General features: G+C 44.3%; 1 protein-coding gene across 1 annotated transcript in view; it reads left to right on the top strand.

The window, feature by feature from the left end:
* The window catches only part of LOC137434858 (ran-binding protein 9), a 75,200-nt gene that overhangs the window by 17,595 nt on the left and 32,766 nt on the right, over positions 1-24,839 (top strand). Inside the window, exons 4-9 of the mRNA XM_068128011.2 lie at positions 7,786-7,838; positions 15,709-15,876; positions 16,145-16,167; positions 20,042-20,226; positions 20,324-20,436; positions 21,168-21,276. Coding sequence (XP_067984112.1) covers positions 7,786-7,838; positions 15,709-15,876; positions 16,145-16,167; positions 20,042-20,226; positions 20,324-20,436; positions 21,168-21,276 — 651 coding nt within the window. The remainder of the gene's footprint in view (positions 1-7,785; positions 7,839-15,708; positions 15,877-16,144; positions 16,168-20,041; positions 20,227-20,323; positions 20,437-21,167; positions 21,277-24,839) is intronic.

Here is a 24,839-nt window from a genome sequence, read left to right as displayed (position 1 = left end):
CACACACTGGGTGCTGCAAATGCTTACAGATGACCAAAAAGCCATACTATACTCCATGTCTCAGAACATGGTGACGATAAATGCGATGAGTGTGGGACAGTTTGTGATTAATGGACAAAACATGGATGCCCCCCTTCCATGAACCAAATGACAGTCGGCACAGTGGAAACATTCAGACTCAGACTCACCTACACCAAATATATTTTGTGTGCAGGCATCGGACCCAGAAGATGTTGGTGGCCATCTTTTGGGATGCTCGTGGCATCATTCTCACCCATTACGTTCAGAAAGGGGCAACTATTGAATTCTGTCTGGAACTTCCACAGTCGGTGTTTCGCTTCCATCAGGACAACAAACCACCACATCATGCTGCTCAGGCGAATACTTCTTCAAATAGCAACGCGTTGACCTGAACCACAATTATCATATTCACTGTACCTTTACACCCAGTGACCTTGAGTTATTACTTTCGAAAAATTGAAAAGTGCCTTTGTGGTCACAACTTTGCCAGATTGGGGGTTGGCATCAGCATTTTATCACCAGGCTATACATTCCCCTGAAGAAAGCTTAGCTACAACTTTCACATCATGGCCCTACACCCTGTACATAGACAATACAATGAAATAAACATTTAAAAAAGAATTTTGTACAAGGTCAAGGCTTGTGGAAGAACTACAACACACCGGATCAGGACGCAACATAGCAAAAGGAACGACAGAAAGAGAAGAGGGAAATGCCAACAGCAGGATCAAGGGGGAAAATAGATGGATATGGACAACAAAGGATGAGAGGTAGAATAGAACGCAAGGGGTGGACAAGATGGATACAGAAGCAAAGGAAGTTAGTAAGCCATATGTGTGATTGGCCATTGAGGAGAGTAAGGCAGGATGCCAGACTGTATCAAAAGCTTGAGATGTGTCCAGAGAGACGGCCCTGATCTCATGTCTAATATTGAGGGCCTCCATCCATTGTCGGGTGAGTAGAAGCAGCACGTCCAAGGTGGTGACCTGGCCTGGTCTCAGACCAAATTGGTGATCTAAGAAGAGAAAAGGAAAGATTTCATATCAACTGCAATGATGGATTCCATGACCTTGCTAATGATTGTAAGTAAGCTCATCGGCCTGTAGTTGAGGGGATGAGATTTTGCACCTTTTTATGTAGTGCAGTGATTTTGGCTGATTTCCAAGCAGATGGAAGATGACCTTGGGCAAATATCAGGGTGAAAAGGGCAGAGAGAGAGGATGTGCAAGAGGAGCAAAGTAGTTTTTTTAGGACACGTGAGCTGATGCCGTCAGGTCCAGTTGCAGTCAGAGTCGGTGACTGAAATAACCTTCTCTACCTTCCCTGGTGCAAAAGACACAGAGTCCAGGAGCTGTTGGGTCGGACAGGGAAGGATGGGTGAGTTGGTTGGGGGATACAAGATAAGGAAAAAAAGCACAGAATTGAGGCATTCGGCCTTTTCACGAGCGGAATGGGTGGTGGTGCCATTTGAAGAGGGGGGAGGGATGGAAGGGGGAGTGTACTCCAGAGACAGACTACATGAGGCACCACCAGGTTTCAGATGAGGAAGACGAGTTTGAAAGTTCAATTTGCTGTAACGAGGTACAATTTTTGTGAACATAATCCTTGCTCCTCAAAAGTGGTGAAATGTACAGTCGACTCTTCCCATTTGAATACTTGTGTTCCAGAAACGATTCAAATTTGTGAGACTTAACTTTTTTTGTACATTTTATTGTTTAAAGTCAGAGCAATCATTTGTTTTGTTCAACATAAGGACAATAAACCCGACCTTCATTGTTGTACATTGTGATGTTCTGAGTTGAAGCTTCCAATAACTCTGGAACGTTGGAAGTAACTTCCAATAACTGGTTAAGTGACAAGAACACGATATTTAACATCAAAATGAAACTCGAAAGGATTTTTTTAACCTATACGAATAATATCGATGGACTTTATGGAGATGAAGCTGTTCTAGAGGATGGTGATGGACAAACATTGTTACCTCCATCACCGAAGGTGGATGGGGGTTAAGTTTTCACCCCTGCCTGTCTGTCTGTTTGTTTGTGAACAAGATATCTCAAAAAGTTGTGGACGGATTCGGACGAAATTTGGCGGAGAGGTTGGGTATGTGACACGGACGAAATGATTAGATTTTGGTGAAGATCCAGATCCGGCTACGAGAATTTTTAAAGAGGTTCTTCACCATTGAGTGATGGGGCTAAAACCAATACATAACAGGATATCTCAAAAGGTTATGGACGGATTTGGACGAAACTTGGTGAAGAGGTTGGGTGTGTGACAAGGACGATTCGATTTGATTTTGGTGAAGATGTGAATATGGATTCGGACATGAGAATTATTTAACTTGATTGTTCACCAGTGATTCTTCACTTCACCACTTGTCCCGGTGTGTACCCTGGTTAGAATAGGTACACCGTATCCCTGCGTGTCGTAAGAGGCGACAAAGAGGGTTGGCGTCAGGAAGGGCATCCAGCCATAAAAAGATTGCTTCAAAAAGAGAACCATGACAATTACAACTACATATGGGCAGGGTACAGCCCGAAGTGGAGATCGGTTTCTGAGGTTTGGGACATGGAATGTAGGGACAATGACAGGGAGATCAGAAGTGGTGGAAGTATTGGTCAGAAGAAGAGTGGACATATGTTGTGTGCAAGAGACGAGATGGAAGGGAAGTGGTGTGACAATGGTGAAGGGTAGGCAGGGACAGAAATACAAGTGTGTGTGGCAAGGGTGCCCGGAGGGCGTGAATGGTGTTGGTGTCCTGTTTTCTGAGGAGTTTGTAGACAGTGTGGTGAGTGTGACTAGAGTGAGTGATAGGTTGATGATGGTGAAAATGCTGATTTGAAAGCTCTTGGTGAACGTCATCTCGGGATATGCTCCGCAGGTTGGTCGGAGCGATGAAGAGAAGGACAAGTTCTGGTGTGCGATAGAGAAGCTGATGGAAAACGTAAAAGATGAGGAAGTTGTTGTGGTGGGAGGAGACCTAAATGGACATGTGGGAAGGAGTATGGACGGTTTTGAGGGAGTTCATGGGGGTTACGGATATGGGGTGAGAAATGGAGAAGGTGAAAGGATTTTGGAGTTTGCTGATGGAGCTGATTTGTTGATTTGTAATACTCAGTTCCAGAAAGGGGATAATAAGCTTGTTACATACATGTCAGGTGGGTTGACGACAACTGTTGATTACCTGATGGTGCGTAGGTGAGATAGGGGGCACCTCCGGGACACAAAGGTGATCCCGGGGGAGGAGGCTGTTTCACAGCACCACTTGGTTGTCTGCGACATAAGGGTGAAAGGTGTGAGGAGAGCTCGGCGGGTGAAGTACCAACCGAAAATGAAGGTGTGGAGGTTGAAAGAGGTGACAGTAAGGGAGGCATTTAAAGAGAGGCTGAGTAGGGTAGATGATGATGTGGTTAAGCTTGAACGTGGTTGGATGTCAATGAAAGAAAGTCTGTTGGGAGCCGTTGGTGAGGTATGTGAATGGACAAAAGGACCACCGAGGTACTCGGAAACATGGTGGTGGGATGATGAAGTTGGAAAGGGGATTGACGAGAAGAGGAAGAAGTTCAAGGAGTGGCAGAAGGCGAAGGGTACGGGAGCAGAAACAGCAGAGCATGAAAGTTATAAGGCAGCCAGGAAGGCTGCAAAGAAAGAGGTAGCAAAGGCGCAAGAGGCATGTAGGAAAATGTTCGGAGAACGCTTGGATTCGGAAGAGGGTCAGAGAGCGGTATTCAGGATTGCAAAGCAGATAGCGAAAGAGAGGCGTGATGTGATGGGGGTGAGTTGCTTGAAGGATGAAGTGGGACAAATCGTTGTGGACCCAAATGGAATTAAAGGAAGATGGAAAAGATATATGGAAATGCTGTTGAATACAGAGAATGAATGGGATGGCAACATAGAGAGTAACCCAGTTTTAGGACCGGCAGAGAAGATATCTGAGAAGGAAGTTGAGGAAGCGATAAAAGCAATGAAGAGTAGAAAAGCGGGAGGGCCGACGGGAGTTGTGGGAGATATGTTGAAGGCAGCAGGAAGTTGGGGTGTGAAGAGAATGACAGAGATCTGTAATCTGGTGGTGAAAGAAGGCCGCATTCCAGTGGATTGGGAACTGAGTACCCTCGTCCCTCTATACAAGGGGAAAGGTGACCCTCTGGAGTGTGGCTCGTATCGAGCGATAAAGTTATTGGAGCATGGAATGAAGATATTGGAAAGGGTGTTGGAGAGGAGGATAAGGAAGAAGGTGAAGATCGACGAAATGCAGTTTGGATTCATGCCAGGAAGAGGAACGACAGACGCGCTTTTCATTGTGAGGCAGTTGCAGGAGAAGTACATGGAGAAGAGGAAGAAGTTGTTTCTTGGGTTTGTTGATCTGGAGAAAGCATTCGATAGGGTTCCACGCGAAGTATTGACATGGGCATTGAGGAAGTTAGCAGTGGAGGAATGGTTGATCAGAGTAGTGATGGCAATGTACAAAAGAGCGCGCACAGCTGTAAGGATGAAGGACGGGAACAGTGGTGAGTTTGAGGTGAAGGTGGGAGTGCATCAGGGGTCGGTACTAATTCCACTACTATTTGTAGCTGTGATTGAGGTGCTGGCTCAGAACGTAAAGGAGGGTTTACCGTGGGAGTTGTTGTATGCAGATGATCTGGTGTTGATTGCGGAAAGTATGGATGGACTGAAGGAAAAGATGAACAAGTGGAAGGAATGTATGGAGACAAAAGGTCTGAAGGTGAATATAGGAAAGACGAAGGTGATGGCAAGTGGTAAAGCATGTGGTGAGGTGGAAAGAACTGGGAAGTGGCCCTGTGCTGTGTGCAGGAAGGGTGTCGGAGTGAACTCCATTCAATGTACAATGTGCGCTGAGTGGGTTCATCAAAAATGTAGTGGTCTGAGAGGGTCATTAACCAATGTGGCAGCTACATTCAAATGTAAGGTGTGCACAGAGGGAGCTGCAGATGGAGGAAATGTTGAGTTTGATCTTGGAGACGACGTGAAGCTGGAAGGTGTGAAAACATTTTGCTACCTCGGAGACGTGCTGAATGGAGAAGGTGGATCAGACTCGGCAACGGTTGCTAGAGTGAGATGTGCATGGAAGAAGTCTCGGGAACTGAGTGGCGTGCTGATGAGGAGGGGAGTGTCATTGATGCTAAAGGGAAAGGTGTATGCTGCATGTGTGACAAGTGTTATGATTTATGGGGGCGAGACATGGGTCATGAATGTAGAGCAGCAACGAAGGCTGGAAAGGGTGGAAATGCGAATAGTTCGGTGGATGTGCGCAGTATCGGTGAGAGAGAGGAAGACAAATGATGAATTGCGAAAGATGATGGGAATAGACCCTGTGATTGATGCTGTGAAGAGGAACAGGTTGAGATGGTTTGGTCATGTGTTGAGGAAGGATGAAAGTGACTGGTTGAGAAGAGTGATGGAAATGAATGTAGAAGGAAGTAGAGGACGGGGAAGACCGAGACTTGGCTAAAGATGGTGGAAGAAGAAATGCGGGCAAGGGGGTTAACAAGGAGAGATGCAGAAAATAGGGCAAAATGGAGAAGATTGTCATGGGGACCGCAAGGCTAACCCCCGCTCCAGCAGGGAAAATGGCCTTAAAATGCATGTTGTTGTTGTTGTTGTATTGATTCTTCACCAGTGAGAGATCGGGCGAAAAGCGATATATTACATGATATTTTAAAAAGTTATGGACGAGTTATGAATAAACTTGGTGACGAGTTGGTTAAGTGACAAGAACAAGCCGATTAGATTTTGGTTCAGGTCCGAATCCAGATCCAGCCTATCAGAGGGATACAAAACATAAACTGTTCAGCCTGGCGGAGGTGTGCGCTCCACCTCGTGCTGTTCTCGTTACCTCCACCACCGAAGGTGGATGGAAGTTATGTTTTGGTTGTGTAACTGATCACTCGGTTGTGGACCCAGAATTAAATGTCATTGCCGTTGTACTTTAGCATTATTACAGCATCACATTTTATGGATTTGTTTTACCCTTCACATGCACGGCTGTCGCTGCTGTCTCTACTTCATGTATGTACCGGTATGCAATTTATATTTTAACAACTTGTTTACCGGGCCTTGTTCCGTATCTTTGAGTTGGTACTTTATGCCATGCCCTTGTGTGGCGTTGCGGTTACAAATTTAACTATTTGCACCTTTGATTTGCAGGTCATCTGAATATTATACACTAAAAGTGGGAGAGAAGTGAAGATGGAATTTTTTTTTTCAAAAGAAGGGAAGGCCAGAGTGTAAACGGGGACTGATGCTGGATGAAAGTGGCAGGTTGGGACTGAGAGTAAGAGGCAGAGGGTTTTTTTTTTTTTTCTCTCCTTCTCCTTTTCTTTTTCTTTTTGTATACTGAATCGAGGCTCGTGAAAGAGCTAAAATGTATGTATCAGCATTTAATAACCTCGCAAATATTGCATATTTAATGTGTAGATGGTAATTAAACAATGTGACGACTCGATTATTTATTTACATATTTCCGTGTCTATCATTTGATTTTCATTTTGTCAGTCTCGCTGCCATATGTATCCTGGGTAGTTTTGCTTTTTATGCCTCCACCCCCGAAGGTGGCCGGAGGCATTATGTTTTCGGGTTGTCCGTCCGTCTGTCTGTACGAGCTAAACCTCTTTTTTCTCAGCAACCATATGTCCGATTGAGACGAAACTTTCAGGGTAGGAGTGACACTCATGCAGAATGTTTTTATGATAATTGTGATGTCATCAGTCACATAATATGGCAACCATCTTGGATTAAACGCAAAGAATTTAAAAAAACGATTTCTCGGAAACCGCTGAATGGAAAAATTTGAAACTTGGCACATGGTCAAGTACTCCCAATGCATGATATGGTGACATCATCGGTGAAGTGGTATACCAGCCAAAAATGTTTCAATCGAATTCCTTATCCTAAAAATCTGAAATTGCATGCACATAATCTATGACCCATTTGTATTGAAATATTACATTTATGACATCATAGGTCACATGCTTTGGCAGCCATATTGGATTTAACCTAAAACCTTTAAAAAAAAATCTTCTCCCAAACCACCAAATCGATTGACTCAAAACTTTACGTTTGTTATTCACTAGGCATGGCGATTAAAAGATGATCACAAAAACTTCATTGGTCACATGGTGTGTCAGCCATATTGGATTGAAGGAAAATATTAAATAATTATATCTCTAAAACCGCTTACACTATCGATGGGAAATTTTACAAATATCTAACACCATTGTTGCGTAGAGTTTGAAAATGATGGTGTCATAGGTGACGTGGTTTGGCAGCCATCTTGGATAGAAAAACGAACCTTATCCAATCAACACGAAACTTCACAAACGTGATCCCCTACCCAAACATATACAGAGTGTACATTTTTGATGTCATGTGGTATGGCAGCCATATTAGCTTTTAAAGCCGATATTTTAATATAAATCCCTTCTCCATAACCGCTTCACTGATCGATGTGAAACCTGTCATGGCTGGTGAAAATGTGATACTTGAAAATAGCTGAAGGGATTTAAATCAAACTTGTTTATTTTTAGGACAGTGAATGATGGCATCTACCCGTTGTGGGACTATGCGGAGACATAGTGGTGACAGTCACATTGTTCTAGTTCTTTATTTTATTTCTGCATTCTGTCCTCTTCCCTCTCTACCCCCTGCACCCACCCTTTGTTTTTGTTTCTTTTTCTTGTTTGCTTGTTATCTAGTTTGTATTTAACTAATTTGTTCATTGTAATTGTCTGAATGCCATTGCAGGTATATGGGAATTGGTCTCTCGGCACAAGGGGTGAACATGAACAGGCTACCAGGTGAGACGTTGCAATTATGGTGAATTGCAGCAGGGAGCGCACATGGTGGTACACAGGGAGGGTGTGGGTGGGGTAGCATGGAGCATACATGGAGATGGACTGGGAGAGGTGGGGTTGCAGGGAGCACACATGGTGGTGGACTGGGAGGGGGGTTAGAGTGGGGTTGCACGGAGTGTACATAGTGGTGGACTGGGAGGGGGGGGGGGGTGGGAAAGCAGGGAGCGGAGCGCACATGGTGGTGGACTGGGAGGGGCGAGGAGTGGGGTAGCAGGGAGTACACATAGTGGTGGACTGGAAGGGGGGAGGAGGAGTACAGGGAGTACAAATGGTGGTGGCCTGGGAGTGGGGTGAGTGTTTGCTGTCTGGTGGTCGTACATCGTGGTTCTTTTTAGTCATCTTCCATTTGCTTACATTTTAAACTGTCACATCATAACTTCAGGTGACAAAATTATATATTGATGATGAATTAAACCATTTTAGAAACCTACCATAGATTACAAACCCTAAAGTTTGTGTGAAGGTTCATAACCATTGCCCAGACAAGTGTGATTAGCTTCTTATTGGTTGAGATTCCTTTCATATGATTTTAATGAATCCTCAATGGACTAAGCCGTGATTGTAAAACGTTGAACACACCAGTAGTCGTGCATCGGTGCCTTCTCAGCTATACCTGAGTGAGGAAGCTTGACCTGTAATATCGTGATGTTGGCATACAACATTCCTTTGAGAAACCTTTGTTCACCCTCTTTACTGTGCAGTGTTTAAGTTTCACAAAGGAGCTCGTACACACTATTTGAAACGGTCATGGGCACGAAAGAGTGATTCAGGTATTGATAACTGCAATAAACCACCTTTAGAGGCCATTTTTCCCCGCAAAGCGGGGGTTGGCCTTTTTCGGGAACCGTGGTTGATGTTGTTTTTTTTGGTCCCCTTTTTGAAGCAATGTTTTATGGCCGGATGCCCTTCCTGACGCCAACCCTTTTTGCCGCCTTTAACGACAAACAGGGATTACCAGTGAACTGGTACTCAATTAGCCGACCTCGGAAGGATGACAGGTTGAGTCAACCCCCCTGGCATTAATTCAGCGATCGACCGGGATTCGAACCCAGGATCCTAGGATCCTAAGCCGGCACCCTAGCCGCTAGCCCAACACCAGGTATTGATAACTGCAATGGAACGTGATAATCAAAACGCAAACAAGTGATGGTGAATACGTTATCGGTACAATATATTATCACGGGTGATACAAAAGGGTGAATATGTTGTACGAGTGATTTGTGTGTGCGGCCTTTGCTTTCAATAAAAATCATTATACCTGCCAAAATTATACCAAAATCATTAAAATCAAAAATCATTTCATGCTGCAATCGGAAATACCATGTGTTTACGGATGTGACATCACACATTAGGCTACCTCAGACTCTGGTAGGTAGAAAAACAATGTCGGATGATAACTGCTCTTATATGATAACTTATATATATATATATATATATATATATATATAAGTTATATATAAGTTATAGATATACTTATACTTATATATAAGTTATAGATGATAACTGCTGATGATAACTTCTTCTGCTCAATACTCACTCCACCCCATCATGCATCTCTGCAATCAAATCCCATGGACTCCTGCGACGACCCAGATACATTCATAGAGGCTCCGGTCGTAAGTTTGTTTATTTACAAACAGGTCACTTCATTCCCATACTCTGGTCGGCTCAGCGCACTCCCACTCATCGTCCCAGCGCACCTGGTCACAGCAACGCACACGATCGCACCTCCTGTCTGCAAACCCTAGCTAAATCACCTGAGTTCATCCCCACCGTACAAAGCAACATCAAGCTCACCCTGTTCAATACCCGGTCCCTCAACAACAAAAGCCACATCCTGAACGACTACATTCTGGAAAATAAACTGGACTTTCTCTGTCTCACTGAAACCTGGCAACAACCTCTGGACTACTTCTCACTCAACCTCACTACACCCAATGGATGTTCTTACATCAATAAACCACGCTCGGAGGGCCGAGGTGGTGGAATTGCCGTAATTCACCGACAGGACATCAAGACCAGCCTCATCTCCATCTCATCTGCTCCATCATTTGAACACCTGGCTTTTAAACTCTCTGGTCACACACAGTCAGTCATGGCTGTCGTCTACCGCCCTCCCAAACCACACCCATCATTCCTGTCTGACTTCTCCTACTTTCTGACCCAGCTCTGTTCCCTCTCCCCCTCAATCCTCCTCCTCGGTGATTTCAATATCCACATGGACTCCACTGACTCCACAATAACCACTGACGTCACTGATTTACTCACCTGCTTTAACCTCACTCAACATGTCAACTTTCCTACCCATAACCGTGGGCACATTCTGGACCTTGTCTGCTCTACTGGATTAATTTTGCACCATCTCTCTGGCTCCGACCTCACCCTCTCTGACCACTTAGCCATCACTATGACCATCAACATCCCCACCCCACCCCAGCACCAAGGCATTATCACACTATCAACTTCCATAAGCTAAACGCTCTTTCACCTACCTCATTCTCATCCACACTCTCTGAAAAAATGTCCACTTCTCCCTTCGTTGACCTCCACACCCCTTCTGACCTCACTGACTACTACAACCACACTCTCTCCTCCTGCCTTGACCAACTTGCACCTATAAAAACCAAAACAGTTTCTTTCACCCATTCTGCTCCCTGGTTTACCCCTGAACTCCGCCTGATGAAAACTCGTGCTCGCCAACTTGAAAGACTCCGCAATAAAACAGGTCTCACAATTCACTCCCAAGCCTACAAGGACCACCTACAACACTACAAAGATGCCCTCTCCCACGGCCGCTCCACCTACTACTCTCAAATTATCCACTCTGGCTCTGGAAACCCAAAAGCACTCTTCTCTACAATAAACAAACTCCTCAGCCCCCTGGACACCACCACCCAGTCATTCACAGTAGACAACTGCATCTCCTTCCTTTCATTCTTCCAAAGCAAAATTGACAACATCTACAGCAGCTTAGCCACCACCGCACCTGCTTCCCCTCAAACCACCTGCCCCCCCTTATCCTGCCAACCCCTGTCTCAGTTCTCTCCAGTTTCCCCTACTGACCTCTCTGAACTCCTCGTAGGAATGAAAACTGCCACCTGCACTCTTGACCCCATCCCCTCCAGCTTTGTCAAGGCCTCCCTTCCTGCTCTCTCTCCACTTATCACTGCAACAATAAACTCCTCCCTGTCTACAGGCATTGTCCCACCATCCCTCAAAATTGCTGCTGTTACCCCCATTCTGAAAAAAACCTGGACTCAACCCTGACACCCTAAACAACTTCAGACCCATCTCCAACCTACCCTTTCTGTCAAAAGTTTTGGAACGCACTGTAGCCACTCAACTTAAACATCTCTCTCTGCCAATAACCTGTATGAAACATTCCAATCCGGATTCTGCTCCAACCACAGTACTGAAACTGCTCTCCTCAAAATCACCAACGACCTTCTCCTCTCCTCTGACGCTGGCAACCTCAACATTCTCATCCTCCTCGACCTCAGCGCCGCCTTTGACACCATCAATCACACCATCCGCCTCACCCGACTTGAAACCACCTTTAACATTACCGGCACTGCCCTCTCTTGGATCAAATCATACCTCTCCGACAGACGCCAGTTCATCTCCATCAATAACTGCAAATCCCCCACTGCTCCCCTCCCCCAAGGTTCAGTTCTTGGCCCCCTCCTCTTCATCCTGTACCTGTCCCCCCTTGGTCACTTAATGCGCCGTCATGGTCTCCAATTCCACTGCTTCGCCGATGACATCCAGTTTTTCATCTCCACCAAGTCCATCTCCACCGCCACCCACTCTATCCTGACAAACTGCATCACTGAAATAAAATCCTGGCTTCAAATCAACTTCCTCAAACTTAACTATGATAAATCTGAAATAATCATCATTGGCCCAAAAACGCTCACCAAATCCACCCATAACTTTGCCCTCAACATCGACGGTTTCCCAGTATCCACCTCCCCTCACATCCGGAATCTTGGCATCATCTTTGACCAAACCCTCTCCTTCGACAAATACACTAAACAGATCACAAAGACAGCCTGCTTTCACCTGAAAAACATCGCCCGTCTCCGTCCATCCCTCTCCTCCACGGCTGCAGAAACCCTCATCCACGCCTTCATCACCTCCCGTCTGGACTACTGCAACAGCCTCCTCTTTGGTTCACCCTCAATAATCATCAATAAACTCCAATACATTCAGAACTCCGCTGCCCGTCTACTCACCCATTCCCGGACCCGTGACCACATCACCCCCGTCCTTTACAAGCTTCACTGGCTCCCCATACCCCAGAGAATCCAGTACAAAATCCTCCTCTTTACCTACAAAGCCCTCCATAACCTGGCCCCATCCTACCTGACTGACCTCCTCTCCAGACACACTCCCACCCGCAACCTCCGCTCTGCTGGTACCAACCTCCTGACCCTCCCCATGCGGACCAAATTCCGATCCTGGGGGGACAGGGCCTTCTCCATCGCTGCTCCCACCCTCTGGAACTCACTACCTCACACCATCAGAGACTCCTCCTCACTCACCACCCTCAAAACATCACTCAAGACCCACCTGTTCAACACTGCATTCAACATTTAACCCACAGCATTTAACCCCTGACTATCTTTTCTCCTTCTCCTTCCTTTTGCTTTGATTATTTACCTGTTGATTTTTGTCTTTTTGCACTTGTTTTTTTGTACTCTGTCAAAGCGTCTTTGGGCTTCTTGAAAAGTGCTATACAAAATAAATGTATTATTATTATTATAACAAAGAGAACCAATGTCGCATGAAGGCCAAATACTGGTCTAAATACATGCTTAAACTACCACTTGATGCACGTGAGAGTTTGGTCAACAAACTCGTATCAAGAGGGCACCTGCAGCTCACCTGATCAGTATTATTTATCAAATGGTTGTCTTGACGATCCGTCAATGTAGCCCGATATTAGTTTTCTGGACGTTTACTTTTATCTTATTGATAAACCAGGACAGTTCACTCATGATTCTTTACGGGCCTGTAAGTCGCTGAAGGCTTATGAATATGTCAAGATTTTTTTTGTATTTGATGCCCGGCTCATACCCCAGGAGGTGGGGACCTAAGGTCACAGGGGTCAAAATGGAGAAATAATTAATTCGAAATTTGATATTGGGTCGCCCCCGTTGAACTTTTCGCCATCTCAAACTTTGCTTTAGGCGAGAAGCATGGGGATTTGTGATGACTCGCCATCGATTTCACCCCTGTTTCCATTATAATACATTGTTGAAAATTTTGATGAAAAGCCAAGTTTATATTTCTTTACTGTGAAGACTGCATCTCCTACCACACTCCCTCTACATCAATTTACCGCATTAAAAAAAATTGAATGTACAAGGTCAGCAATTGTAATTTGTCTTCATTCGATATTCTCCACACTTGAAGACGTTTGTAGCTATGTAGCAGCCATGATTTTCATAGGCCCTGTCAGGGCTCCAGAGCCATCTATGTGATCATACATAAATTATAGCGTACAGTTTTGTTTGCATTAAAACTGCAAACACATTTGAATATCTTGGGCTGAAAATATATAATTTCATTCATTATCATGAGTAGTAATCAGGGCTGACAGGACGGCCCAAAGGTACGCACACTCGCCTCTAAGCTGTCCAGCCTGGGTTGGAATCCCGACCCTGCTATAAACTGTCATCCCTGTGTTCCACAGGCATCAATGTGTGTGCCAGCTCTCGGATGGACGTTAAACTGGGAATCCCATCTGCCGCCATTAGTTGGTGCACGTTAACGATCCCACGGGTGTCCTTCTTGAAGAGTAGTCGAGCTATCGCCGGCACCCTGAACAAATTACAAATTCCTGCCGTAACTAGCAGAGGGCACTGCATCAGCAGCACAGCTGCGTCCTCGGGCAATGATGCTACCCCACAGCCTTGTGCTTCCTAAGAAAGAAGAAGACTTAGTATTTATCAGACGTGATATAAAATGAGCTCCACAGACACCATCTCGATTGTGTTCTGTGTCCAGGTATTTCTGTTGATCGCCTGATGCAACTTTGTGCGTCAATCACCTGCAGATATCTGATGAAATTTTAACCCCGAACCCTTTAGGAAACGATTGGGACACTCAACCACGATGCAAAAAACGCCCAATATTTCACAAACCTGAACTACAAAAACTACAAATATACTTGACTAGTGGAGCCTATGTGTCGCTTCGTTAAAGGACCAATTAGTTCATCATCCCACTGGTTGTGGTCCAATACCCATTTCCACCCTTTGGTTTGGTTACCCCTTTTCAGTCAATGGTTTGCGAGCATGTATACGTTCATGGGGACTAATTGGTGCTGACGTGCATCTTGAGAGCAAGAGCACGTTTGAGGGGCAGAGGGAGAACGACTGGAGAGACGTTGTAAAAAGCAGGGACCACCGGCCTGCATGCGATGCGATAGGAACAGACCTTGTGCTTCGGCCTCATCTCGGGCGATACCAATAATGTTGAGAGCTTTGGATTCCACAGAATCTGGGAGAGAGGGATGTGATGCTGATGTGCTGGCCCATAAAGTAGAGCAGTAATCTATTGAGCTACGCACATGCGCACAGAGGAGTGAGATTAAAAAAAATTCTCTGTCTACCTGTCTGGCGATCAAACAAAATTGAAAATCATTCCAAACAGGAAAATTACTGTTTCGAAGGACGCCATAAACGACATAAACAACAAGCACAAATAACTAATGTAATGTGATAGGGTGGTGTAAAAGACGCTGCATCAACGGCGGTAAATTCCGGAATTAATTTATTTTTACAACTTTTGCAATCTTTATTTTGTTTAAATTGAATTATATTTAAACTTGAATATTGCAGAACACAAATCGCTTTCAAAACCATTCCATTTACTAGTACTTGGATATGTTATAGAATGTGGTGTTTAATACTGCTTCAATAACGCTAAACTTCCGGAATATTTTTAAACGATCATTAAAATCATTATTTCATTTAAATTTAAGTATACACTTGATCCCAAGTGCATGGGGTATTTTATGAGCTCTCGAGTTACCTCCACCACCGAAAGTGGATGGAGGTTATCTTTTCACGCCTGTCTGTTTGTTTGTCTGTTTGTGAACAGGATATCTCAAGAAGCTGTGGACGAATTCGGACGAAATTTAGTGGAGAGTTTGAGTATGTGACAAGGAAGAAATGTTTCGATTTTGGTGAAGATCCGAATCTGAATCCAGATCCGGATAAGAGGATTTTTTTTTTAAATTCTCGCGATTCTTCACGATTGAGTGATAGGGCCAAAACTCAAAACGTGTTGGAGGGATTATAACAAAACTTGGTAGTTAAGTTGGTTTGATGTCAAGAACAAGCTGATTAGATTTTGCTTCATGTCTGGATCCAGATCTGGCCTGTCAGTGGGATACAAAATGATAAACTGTTCAGCCTGGCAGAGTTATGCTCTCTACCAAGTGCCTTTCTAGTTATTAATGCATTAATAAGATTATTCAGTCCATTATGTCTTTTCAGGTAAAGACTTGCACAGGAAACCCCAAGCAGGTTATTTATAGCCAGGATACTGGCAACAATGGCCGAATCTTTTTTATGTGAGAGGGTGCGCAAAGTAAGTGCAAATTGGGCACCCGGTTTTGTTTCGCCAATCTGAAGGTTAGCGAGCTTTGGCACTGCAACTGTGACCTCGACATGGGAAAGCAACATGCATTCTGTGCACTCTTATATGCTCCCATTTTATGAAACTACATCGTCCCTTCTCGCTTCCTACTTATCCCGTTATTGCCGATTTCCTGAAGCCTCGGTAATGTTTCTTCCCCCAGGATGGGATAAATTCTCATACGGCTACCACGGGGATGATGGACACAGTTTTTGTTCGTCGGGCTCGGGCCAACCGTACGGTCCCACCTTCACCACCGGGGACGTCGTCGGTTGCTGCGTCAACCTGATCAACAACACCTGTTTCTACACAAAGAACGGCCACAGCCTGGGTGCTTTGCACACACCAAAATTCCAATACACGTGCTAAAGCTGAGCCTGTGACGTGGCGTGATGAGCAGGCCTCTCGTGCATCTTGTGTTATTTGTGCGATTGCGCTTTGTAGTTTATTTCACTGGAATAAATGCTTTGTACCTTTCGTATCTATGGTGATTTGACCCGCTGACTGTGATGCCTATATTTTCACTTTCTCCTGTTTCGCTTGTCACATGTGCACGGCCCTGAGTGGTTAACGTGTTTTCTTTTTTGCTCTTTCCGCAGGTGTTGCATTTACAGACCTCCCTGTAAGTCTTTTCTGTTTATTCCTTGTGTTGTATGATTTTTGCTCGTGTACTGTTGTGGCCAAAAATATTGGCATCTTGCACTTTTTTCAAATAATGCACCATTTCTTCCAGAGCATTTTTGAAATTATAAAATATTTTGGTATCCACAAATGTATTTCTTTGGTTTGCAGTGGAACAAAACAAAAAAAGCTGAAAAAATTACTAAATCTTAGCTTATTCCACACACAAATCCTAAAATGGGCCGAACAATATTATTGACACCTTTTAGAAGTTGTTAGAAATAATTAGATTCAAAGCAGGTGATTCTCCTTTACTTTGGAATTGAGCTCACCTGTGGTGAGCTGCAGGTGCCATCAATATAAAAATCACTCATTCAACCAGTTTGAATGGAGAAAATGAGACATTCTGCTGTTTTGTGTCACTATGTGTACCGCAATGAGTATGGAGAAAAGAAAGAAAACCAGAGAATTGTCTGAGGTCAGACACAAAATTGTAGCCAAGCATGGACAATCTCAAGGCCAATCCGTACGCAATGTTATCAGGAAGTAGGCCAATGGCACTGTAGCCAACCTCCCTGGACGTGGCCGCAAGAGAAAACTTGATCGAAGATTGCAGTGAAGGATTGTTTGAATGGTGGAGAAAGCACCTCGATCAACTGCCAAACAGATTCAAGCTGACCTTCAAACACAAGGTACGACAGTTTCAACTCGCACCATCCATCGCCAACTCAATGAAAGGGCGTTCTATGGTAGGAGACCCAGGAGGGACCCCACTGCTAAGAAAGCTCGACTGGAGTTTGCCAAAACACACCCGAACAAGCCAAAATCCTTCTGGGAGAATGTCCTGTGGACAGATGAGACTAAATTATAGCTTTTTGGCAAAGCACATCATCTCCATGTTTACAGAAAACAAAATGAAGCCTTCAAAGAAAAGAACACCTTCCCTACAGTCAAACATGGAGGAGGTTCAGTGATGTTTTGGGGTTGCTGTGCTGCCTCTGGTACAGGGTACCTTGAATGTGTGCATGGCATCATTAAATCAGGAGATTATCAAGGCATTTTGGAGCGCAATGTTCAACCCAATATCAGAAACTGGGTCTCCGTGGAAGGTCATGGGTCTTGCAGCAGGACAATGACCCCAAACACACTTCAAAAAGCACCCAGGAATGGTTCAAAACAAAACGCTGGACTGTTCTGAAGTGGCCAGCAATGAGTCCAGATCTAAATCCCATTGAACACCTGTGGGGAGATCTGAAAACAGCAGTTGGGAGAAGGCACCCTTCAAATTTGGGAGAGCTGGAGCAGTTTGCACAAGAAGAGTGGGCCAAACTGCCAGTAGAGAGGTGGAGGAAGCTCATTCATGGCTATAGGAAGCGCTTGACTGCAGTTATTTTCTCCAAAAGCCGTGCTACCAAATATTAAGTCTCGGGTGTCAATAATTTTGTCAATGCCATTTCTATTTAATTTTCTTATTTAAAAGGATATATTAAGTTCTGAATCAAAAACAAAGGTTCTGTAATATTAACAGTGAAATAAAGAATTGTGGAGACCAAATACTTTTGTCAATTTCAACTTATTTTTAGAGAAATTGTGAGTTACTTGAAAAAAGCGCAAGGGTGCCAATATTTTTGGCCTTGACTAAACGGCCATCATCATTCGGTGTAATAATTTAGCTGCGAAAGGATGGCCGATTCAGACTAAAGTATCCGTCATCGTTGTTCAAGCTATAAGGGGAAGTTTTAGCAGTGGAAATTTAATGTGTCGGTACACTAAATATGTTCCACATGTTTGGGGTGTAAGGATTCGGGAAGGGGGTAATGTGGAATGCCATAAGCGGTGAATGGTTTGATGCAATATTACCATGCAGGATGTGACTCTACCACAAGATTAAATAAGATGTGCTCCATGGAACAGATATGACAGTTATCTTACTATAATTCACCAAATGTCTGTCCGTCTGTCTGTCTGTCCGTTTGAAGGTACCGTAAAAACTGCTGAACCGATCGCAACGATATTTTGCTTGGATAATCCTGGGATCTCCAGGAGTAAAATAGGCTATTTAGTTTTCCCAATTTCAGCTTTAGTCTCCAGCATTCTCAGGTTTGGACTCCTGCATAACATTCGCGTTCGCATAACGTTCATTGTGACGATGTTTTCATTGTGACGATGTTGTTTTCCCGGGTGCCGCACAAACTGCTGCACCGATCGCTGCACAGCTGCACCGATCGGACTCGGTGACCTCGGACAAAGACCTTTTATAAGGACACAGGTTGAATCCATGCTTGAGAGAATTCCATCCCCCTCGCCGCCATCACGGCCGTCTCTCCAACTTACAATCCCACGAGATATGCGGAAAGGACGACCCAAAACCAATATAAACATCATTAAACATCATTTGTATATAAACATCATTAAAAGTAAATAATTACCTCGGCCAACGTTCAAACGACATTTAATCTCCACATGAGAGAATTCCACATAGCTATTTGGGCGGTGAATACGCTAACAGATCGCTGTCTCCATCGATCTTGCCAAGGCCGTAACAGCTATCGGCTCAAAATCCTTTTAACTGTTGATTTGGTGGTTTTTACAATGAAGGATAGCTATGTGGAATTCTCTCATGGAGAGATTAAATGTCGTTTGAACTTTGGCCGAGGTCATTATTTACTTTTAATGATGTTTATATACGAATTAATTGGAGTTATGTTGCTTGGAATGAAAAAAGTTTATTTTGTGATGTCGAGTTCAAGTGAATGACGACATGCCATGATGGTTTCTACTTTCTGAACGTGAACTTCGCAGATCGCCATATGCAGATTCGCCACGGTCCCACGATCGATGTTTCTATACGTGAACGTACCCGTTTGTTTGCGAACGGGTACGTTTTTCATGGAAGCCCTTCACGAACTTGCTGTCCATGTCTGACGTGCGACTGAATGTGCTACAGGAATGTGGAATTTATTGGTTTCATGCTTTAGCATTCGCCGTATCTGCATTGCCTGTTTGCTTCTGGCCTCCCACCCGTGCGTAGCACGGGTATCTCCCTAGTCATTCAAATGGCATCTCCATGTATGCTTTAAAATACATGCACTGAATAGGACCTTGTCCTTTTCCCCTTGTGTGTATGAATTAATTTGTTTTCCTCCAAATGATCGTACTACCGATTTAAAACAGACATGAAGAACTGTTGTTTCGTATGCAGCCTGTGGTTGCTGGTTGCTGGTTGCATCCTATCTTTGGAAGCACGTTTGTGCTGATGATTCAGTGCCCCAATTACCAGTGAGCTGGTACTCAATTTGCCGACCTCAGAAGGATGACAGGCTGAGTCAAACCCCCTGGCGTTCATTCAACCATCGACCGGGATTCAAACTCAGGATCCTAGGATCCTAAGCCAGCAACCCAACCGTTAAGCCAATACCAGGCTCTAGATGAAGAACTAATATACCATGATAAAAAAGGTGGTGTAAAAGATGCCACATCAACGGCAACTTCCAAAATACTTTTTTTCTACAACCTTTAAAACCTTTATTTTATGTCAAATAAATTACATACTTGAACACTGTAGAACACAAATTGCCGTTTTCACACTTTCAAAACCCTTTCGTTTAGCAGTACTTGGATAAAAATGTTGCGGTATTTTACATCATCTTGACCAATCAAATGAGCTGCTCACAGGCCCTTTCCCATGTCCTTATTTCTTAAGACTGTATGGGGCAGAATAATCGATGAAGTCTCAAGTTTCGAGGTCTGCATGACCATTTTGGTTGGGGTATTCATGGATAGGAAAAATGTATTTTGTTCACACATCATCTCCTTCATTGTCTCTCGACCTTCTTATTCTACACTCCTCTCCCCACGCTTCCCACTTTATCTAGCCAAACCTTTACCCCACAGTAGGGCTGCAGACTCCGGGCGAGGTGGTCGAAGCAAACTTCGGGCAGCGCCCGTTTGTGTTCGACATTGAAGATTACACGCGCGAGTGGCGTGCTCGCATCCAAAACGCCATCTCTCGCTTCCCTCTTACCGAGCCACACGGGCAGTGGCAAATGACGCTCCAGACGTATGCACGGCAAACCTCTCTTGGAAGCCTGTTTGAACAATTTTCGAACAGTTATTCGCAGTCATGCATCCTCTCACTGTGTGCGTCTTCCCTCCAGGATGGTGGCTTCATACCTGGTGCACCATGGCTACTGTGCAACGGCTGAGGCTTTTGCACGTGCTACGGGACAAACGTTCCAGGAAGACCTCGCATCCATAAAAAATCGGCAGAGTGAGCCCAGAATTATTTACCTGTGGCTTGATTTCCGTTGCCGAACATGTCTCTCCCGTGATGCCTTGATGGTGTTCAAATGTAATTTTGCAGTCATTTATTCCCGCATTTATGAATTATTGATCAAACGCAAGTTCAATCCAGCCGGGCTCAGTGGATTTCCATGAGTAGGGACCTTTGCACATGTTGTATGGTCACCTCCATGCCATGTACGCTTGAGTAAAGACAGCCAGCCATCGGAAAAACATGTCCATGGCATCGTGAACAAAGTGGAATGTCAATTTTCATGAAAAACATGCTGTCAAGTTTATCAATCTTAATCCATTTGTCATGGGTTGTAAAAACAAATTGGCATGGAAAGGGATGTGTGCTATATATGGGCTACAGGAAGAGTAGGAGAGATTGCAGATAGTTATCTGGGTACCAGTCCAATGGTTGTGTATTCGCATAAGAGGATGGGTGTATATAGAGAAGCGACACGACATAAGTACGAGAAACTGAATGAAGAAGAGCTAAGTGTTTTGTGCCTGACACCCCCCTCCCCTCCCCCCAGCCAAAACCCATCCCAAACATTGCTGCTGTTTTTCCTCCACTGTTGATTTTATTTGTATTTATGTAAAATGTGTTTAAAGTGAATGTGAAAGGCAGGCTGACTGCCAGGCCTGATTCTCTGCATGCTCCTGGCTGCATAAAGTGAAGCATATGGCACCCTCACCGTGGGTTTCGCACAGGGATACAGAAGTTGGTCTTGTCCGGAAGGATGGGTGAAGCTATCGAGACGACGCAGCAGTGCTACTCTGGCCTGCTGGAGCGAAATCCTGAACTCCTCTTCCGTTTAAAGTAAGTGTAAATTAAGTAGAGTGTTGTTCTGCTGCATTGTCTCTTCTTCTCCTCCTCCTTTGTTGTTGAAGTTCCTCTAGGAGAGGGGGAAGGGGTTGGGGTGGGGGGAGGAGGGGTATCAGGTTACCCATGACTGCTATGAATGTTTTCCATAGCTGAGAATTTTCCCTCAAGTAGGTCATGACTCCATTGCAGGGAGCTGTGAAAGCAGCCTTCAACCAAGGCAGGAATGTAGAGTTTGGTGCGCGTTTCTGTCTCCGATGTCACTGATAACTCGCCAATTAGCGATGAAACCGGTCTGGCGGCTGAGGTGTTGTATGGCATTGGGATTCTCATGTATGTACTACTTGTGAATATTTTTCAGCTGCAGAGCAATTCAGGTAGAGTTTGAAACGGCAAAGGGTTTCCCTTGTGTAGCAGTTCTTGGTTTCTTTATGCAACTTTCTTCAGCTGGAAGAGCAAGGGAGGAGTGAAGAGATGTAGAAGAGAGCGTGTGTGTGTGTGTGTGTGTGTGTGTGTGTGTGTGTGTGTGTGTGTGTGTGTGTGTGTGTGTGTGTTGTGTGTGTGTGTGTGTGTGTTGTGTGTGTGTTGTGTGTGTTGTGTTGTGTGTGTTGTATGTTTATATAAATCGTGTGTTATCAAATTTTGCTTTGAAACTTGCAAAGAGAAACACCATAACCTTTGTAAACACACCAATTGCTTTCGCAACAGTCGCTCGTACAAAGGAAAACTCAATCGCTTGTGTGATGCTTTGGTTAAAAGTTAAAACCTACTTTCTGGTAGTGGTCAAGTACGTCCCCCCCCCCCCCCCCCTTTTTTTTTTTCTTTAACAAGATCGAGGATCGTGTAAGAGCTAACATTAATCACAAAAACAAAAAAAAAACGACACACAAAGCATACAATAAAGGGAGCGGGAGACAAGATGGGGAGAGAGAGGGAAGCAAACAAGTACAACAGCAGAGAACAGGGTCATCGGGAGATCTGTGGGAGGGAGGGGGCTTGGGGTGAGGAGGCAGGGGGGGGGGGGTGGAGGGGGAGAGGGTGGAGGGGCAGAGGTATAGAACACATGGACACTGCTAGGACTTCCAGGAAGTAAGTCGGTATTTCAAAAAAGTGGATCTGGGGTGAATTAACATGGGAAGAATAGATCAAGGTTTAGGATGGGGGAAGATAAGAGATGGTGGTAAACAGCTGTTTTAAAGACCTGGAGGGAGGAGTGGGATTGAAGAGAGTGAGGGAGTTTGTTCCAGAGGCGGGAGAAAAGACGAATGAAAGAGTGAAGGTTAGGGTGCATCAAACGCCCCTATGTCAAGAAAACAATCTGTCCCCAATTTTATTTTGTTCCAGTCATAAAATAAAGTTCCTATGCAAAATTTGGTAAGGTTTTGATATCATCTTCTGGGTCCACCTCAGCAAATTAGATTTTGAGTCGGTAGTATCAGAGTCAGAAATTTGACACGCAGCTGTTTTGAGGCCCATAAATAAAAATGAAAGGATTGACCGATTGCTACATATAATAGCTTGTTGGAAAGGTATTATTGTGCTCTGTAGCAATATATAATCATCATAGGGATAGGGATATAATTCACTTATACACAAATAGTCAAAATCATGATTTTATTGGTATAATCATATGTATTATAGATACCAGAATGATATTTTTATTACAGTAGAATCATATATACACAATCTTAGCATTTATCATCTTAATACGAGTACATCTGACTATGGATAAACATGAAAATAGAAACAAAACAAAGATACTGTAGTTTTCATGGATATTTCTGACAGTTTAGTCTTGAGCTGCTCGCTTTCGAAGATTCGGTTACTCCTTGCGGTTGTGCTCAACAAATTGTAGCACATTTTGGTAGTGGTCTTCACTTCTGGCTGCTGAAAGGAAGTCAGAGCTAAGCTTAACTCCCCTTTCTGCAGAGTCATTCACCACATTCAAGGCTTCAACATTAGTCCATGATGTCTGGTAGGCTGCAGAGTTAGTCCATTCTTGAACATCGGTAACTGGAAATGCCCAGTCAAGCTTCAGATGATGAAATAGGTACCATGAATCTGGTCCAACAAAATCAGCCAGAGTGGTCTTCTCAGTCAAGTCATCAGGAAATCTGGGCTTTCCAAACCCAGTACCAAAACCGTCCTTGTGGGTTGGTTACTGGAAAATCTGGCTGAACCTCCAGAAGTCTGTCTGCCAGAGCACGGCGATGGTCATGAGGAACAACTGAGCTGAAGAGGGCAAGTGCAACCATCTCTTCTGTGAGGTACCAGAGATGTCGTTTGAAGGCTTTCAGGGCACTTCTTGAGATTCCAGCATTGACAGCTTCATACTGTTTCAGTTTGGAGATGAGCTGCAGGTCATTCCATGGGGCATCGGTGACAGAGGTACATGTCATCCACCAGGACCTGTATACTAGAGTGACAAACGTGACAAATTCTCTGATCTTTGGCACTTGTTTTTCTGTGGTAATTGTACCTGCTGGAAGATCAGCGATTTGTTTTTCGAAGAGACATAATTTGATTGAGTAGAGGAGCTTCGCCATCCATCTGGCTTTATGCAGTGCACCAGGACGCTTGAAGGTTATTTGATGTTCAGCTACTTCACCATCAAGGAATACAGTACACAGATCAACAAATTCCAAATAATCATCACGTCTTAGAGATTGCTCGGTGTGACAGAGTCTGAGAACATTATTTTGCCAGTCACTTGTCAAACTTGTTGCTGCTTCATTTAGTTGAGATGGATCAAATCGTGAAAGTGGTTCATTGAATGTGTGTGGAAACATTTCAAAGTTCTTGCGAAACCTTGAGAAGAGGAAGATATCTGGTGACTTAGATGCTTCAACTTTAAGATCAGTAAAAATGTGCGTAAGAATGACTTCACCAATGTGGTGTCTGCAGCCTGACCACAGAAGAGCTTTGTTAAGCCGTTGTTGAATTGTTACACAAGCTGCACTGATGTGGCCGGTGTTAGATGCAGTTGTGTCAAATGTCAAGTTGACAACATTCTCTTGGCAGTTCCATGATTCAAGTAGGTTATTAGTCAGCTGAGCAATTATATCTCCAGATTTACGGTCTGTTCCAGGCTTGTAGGATGGAACACCCAGCAGCTTCATATCAGTTTGAGAACCCAAAAGCACAGCCAGGCGTTCTTCAAAAGTGTTTTGGTTAGTTAAGCATGGAAGCAGCTTTGAGTCCCAGTGCAACGTAGCAAGCTTCGGAGGTATCCATTTGTCTTTACAGGTAGTAGCAATATGCTGTCCAATTTTGCGTCTTGATTTATCTGCTGTAGCATATGATGTTGACACCTTCGCTACATCCCCTCCTGTTTCTTCAATAAGAGCTTCTGTGAAAGCAGCCTGTTGGGTTGGTGTCATCTTCATCCTTGTTGCCAGTGAAACAAGACTGGGCCTCTTCAGGATGTCATGTGGAATGAAAACTGATGTGCCAGGTCTAACTAAACGATGATGACTTCTTGAGGTTGTTGGTGTGCTTGTTGGAGGTCCAAGAGTTACTTCTTCATCACTGTCACTAATATTATACACAGTGGTTGTAGT

The sequence above is a fragment of the Myxine glutinosa genome, chromosome 9 (genome assembly GCF_964187855.1).
Source record: "Myxine glutinosa chromosome 9, kmMyxGlut1.1, whole genome shotgun sequence".
In the NCBI taxonomy this organism is placed as follows: Eukaryota; Metazoa; Chordata; class Myxini; order Myxiniformes; family Myxinidae; genus Myxine; species Myxine glutinosa.
The sequence above is the reverse complement of the archived record's forward strand: the minus strand, read 5'-3'. Positions and strand labels throughout refer to the sequence as shown.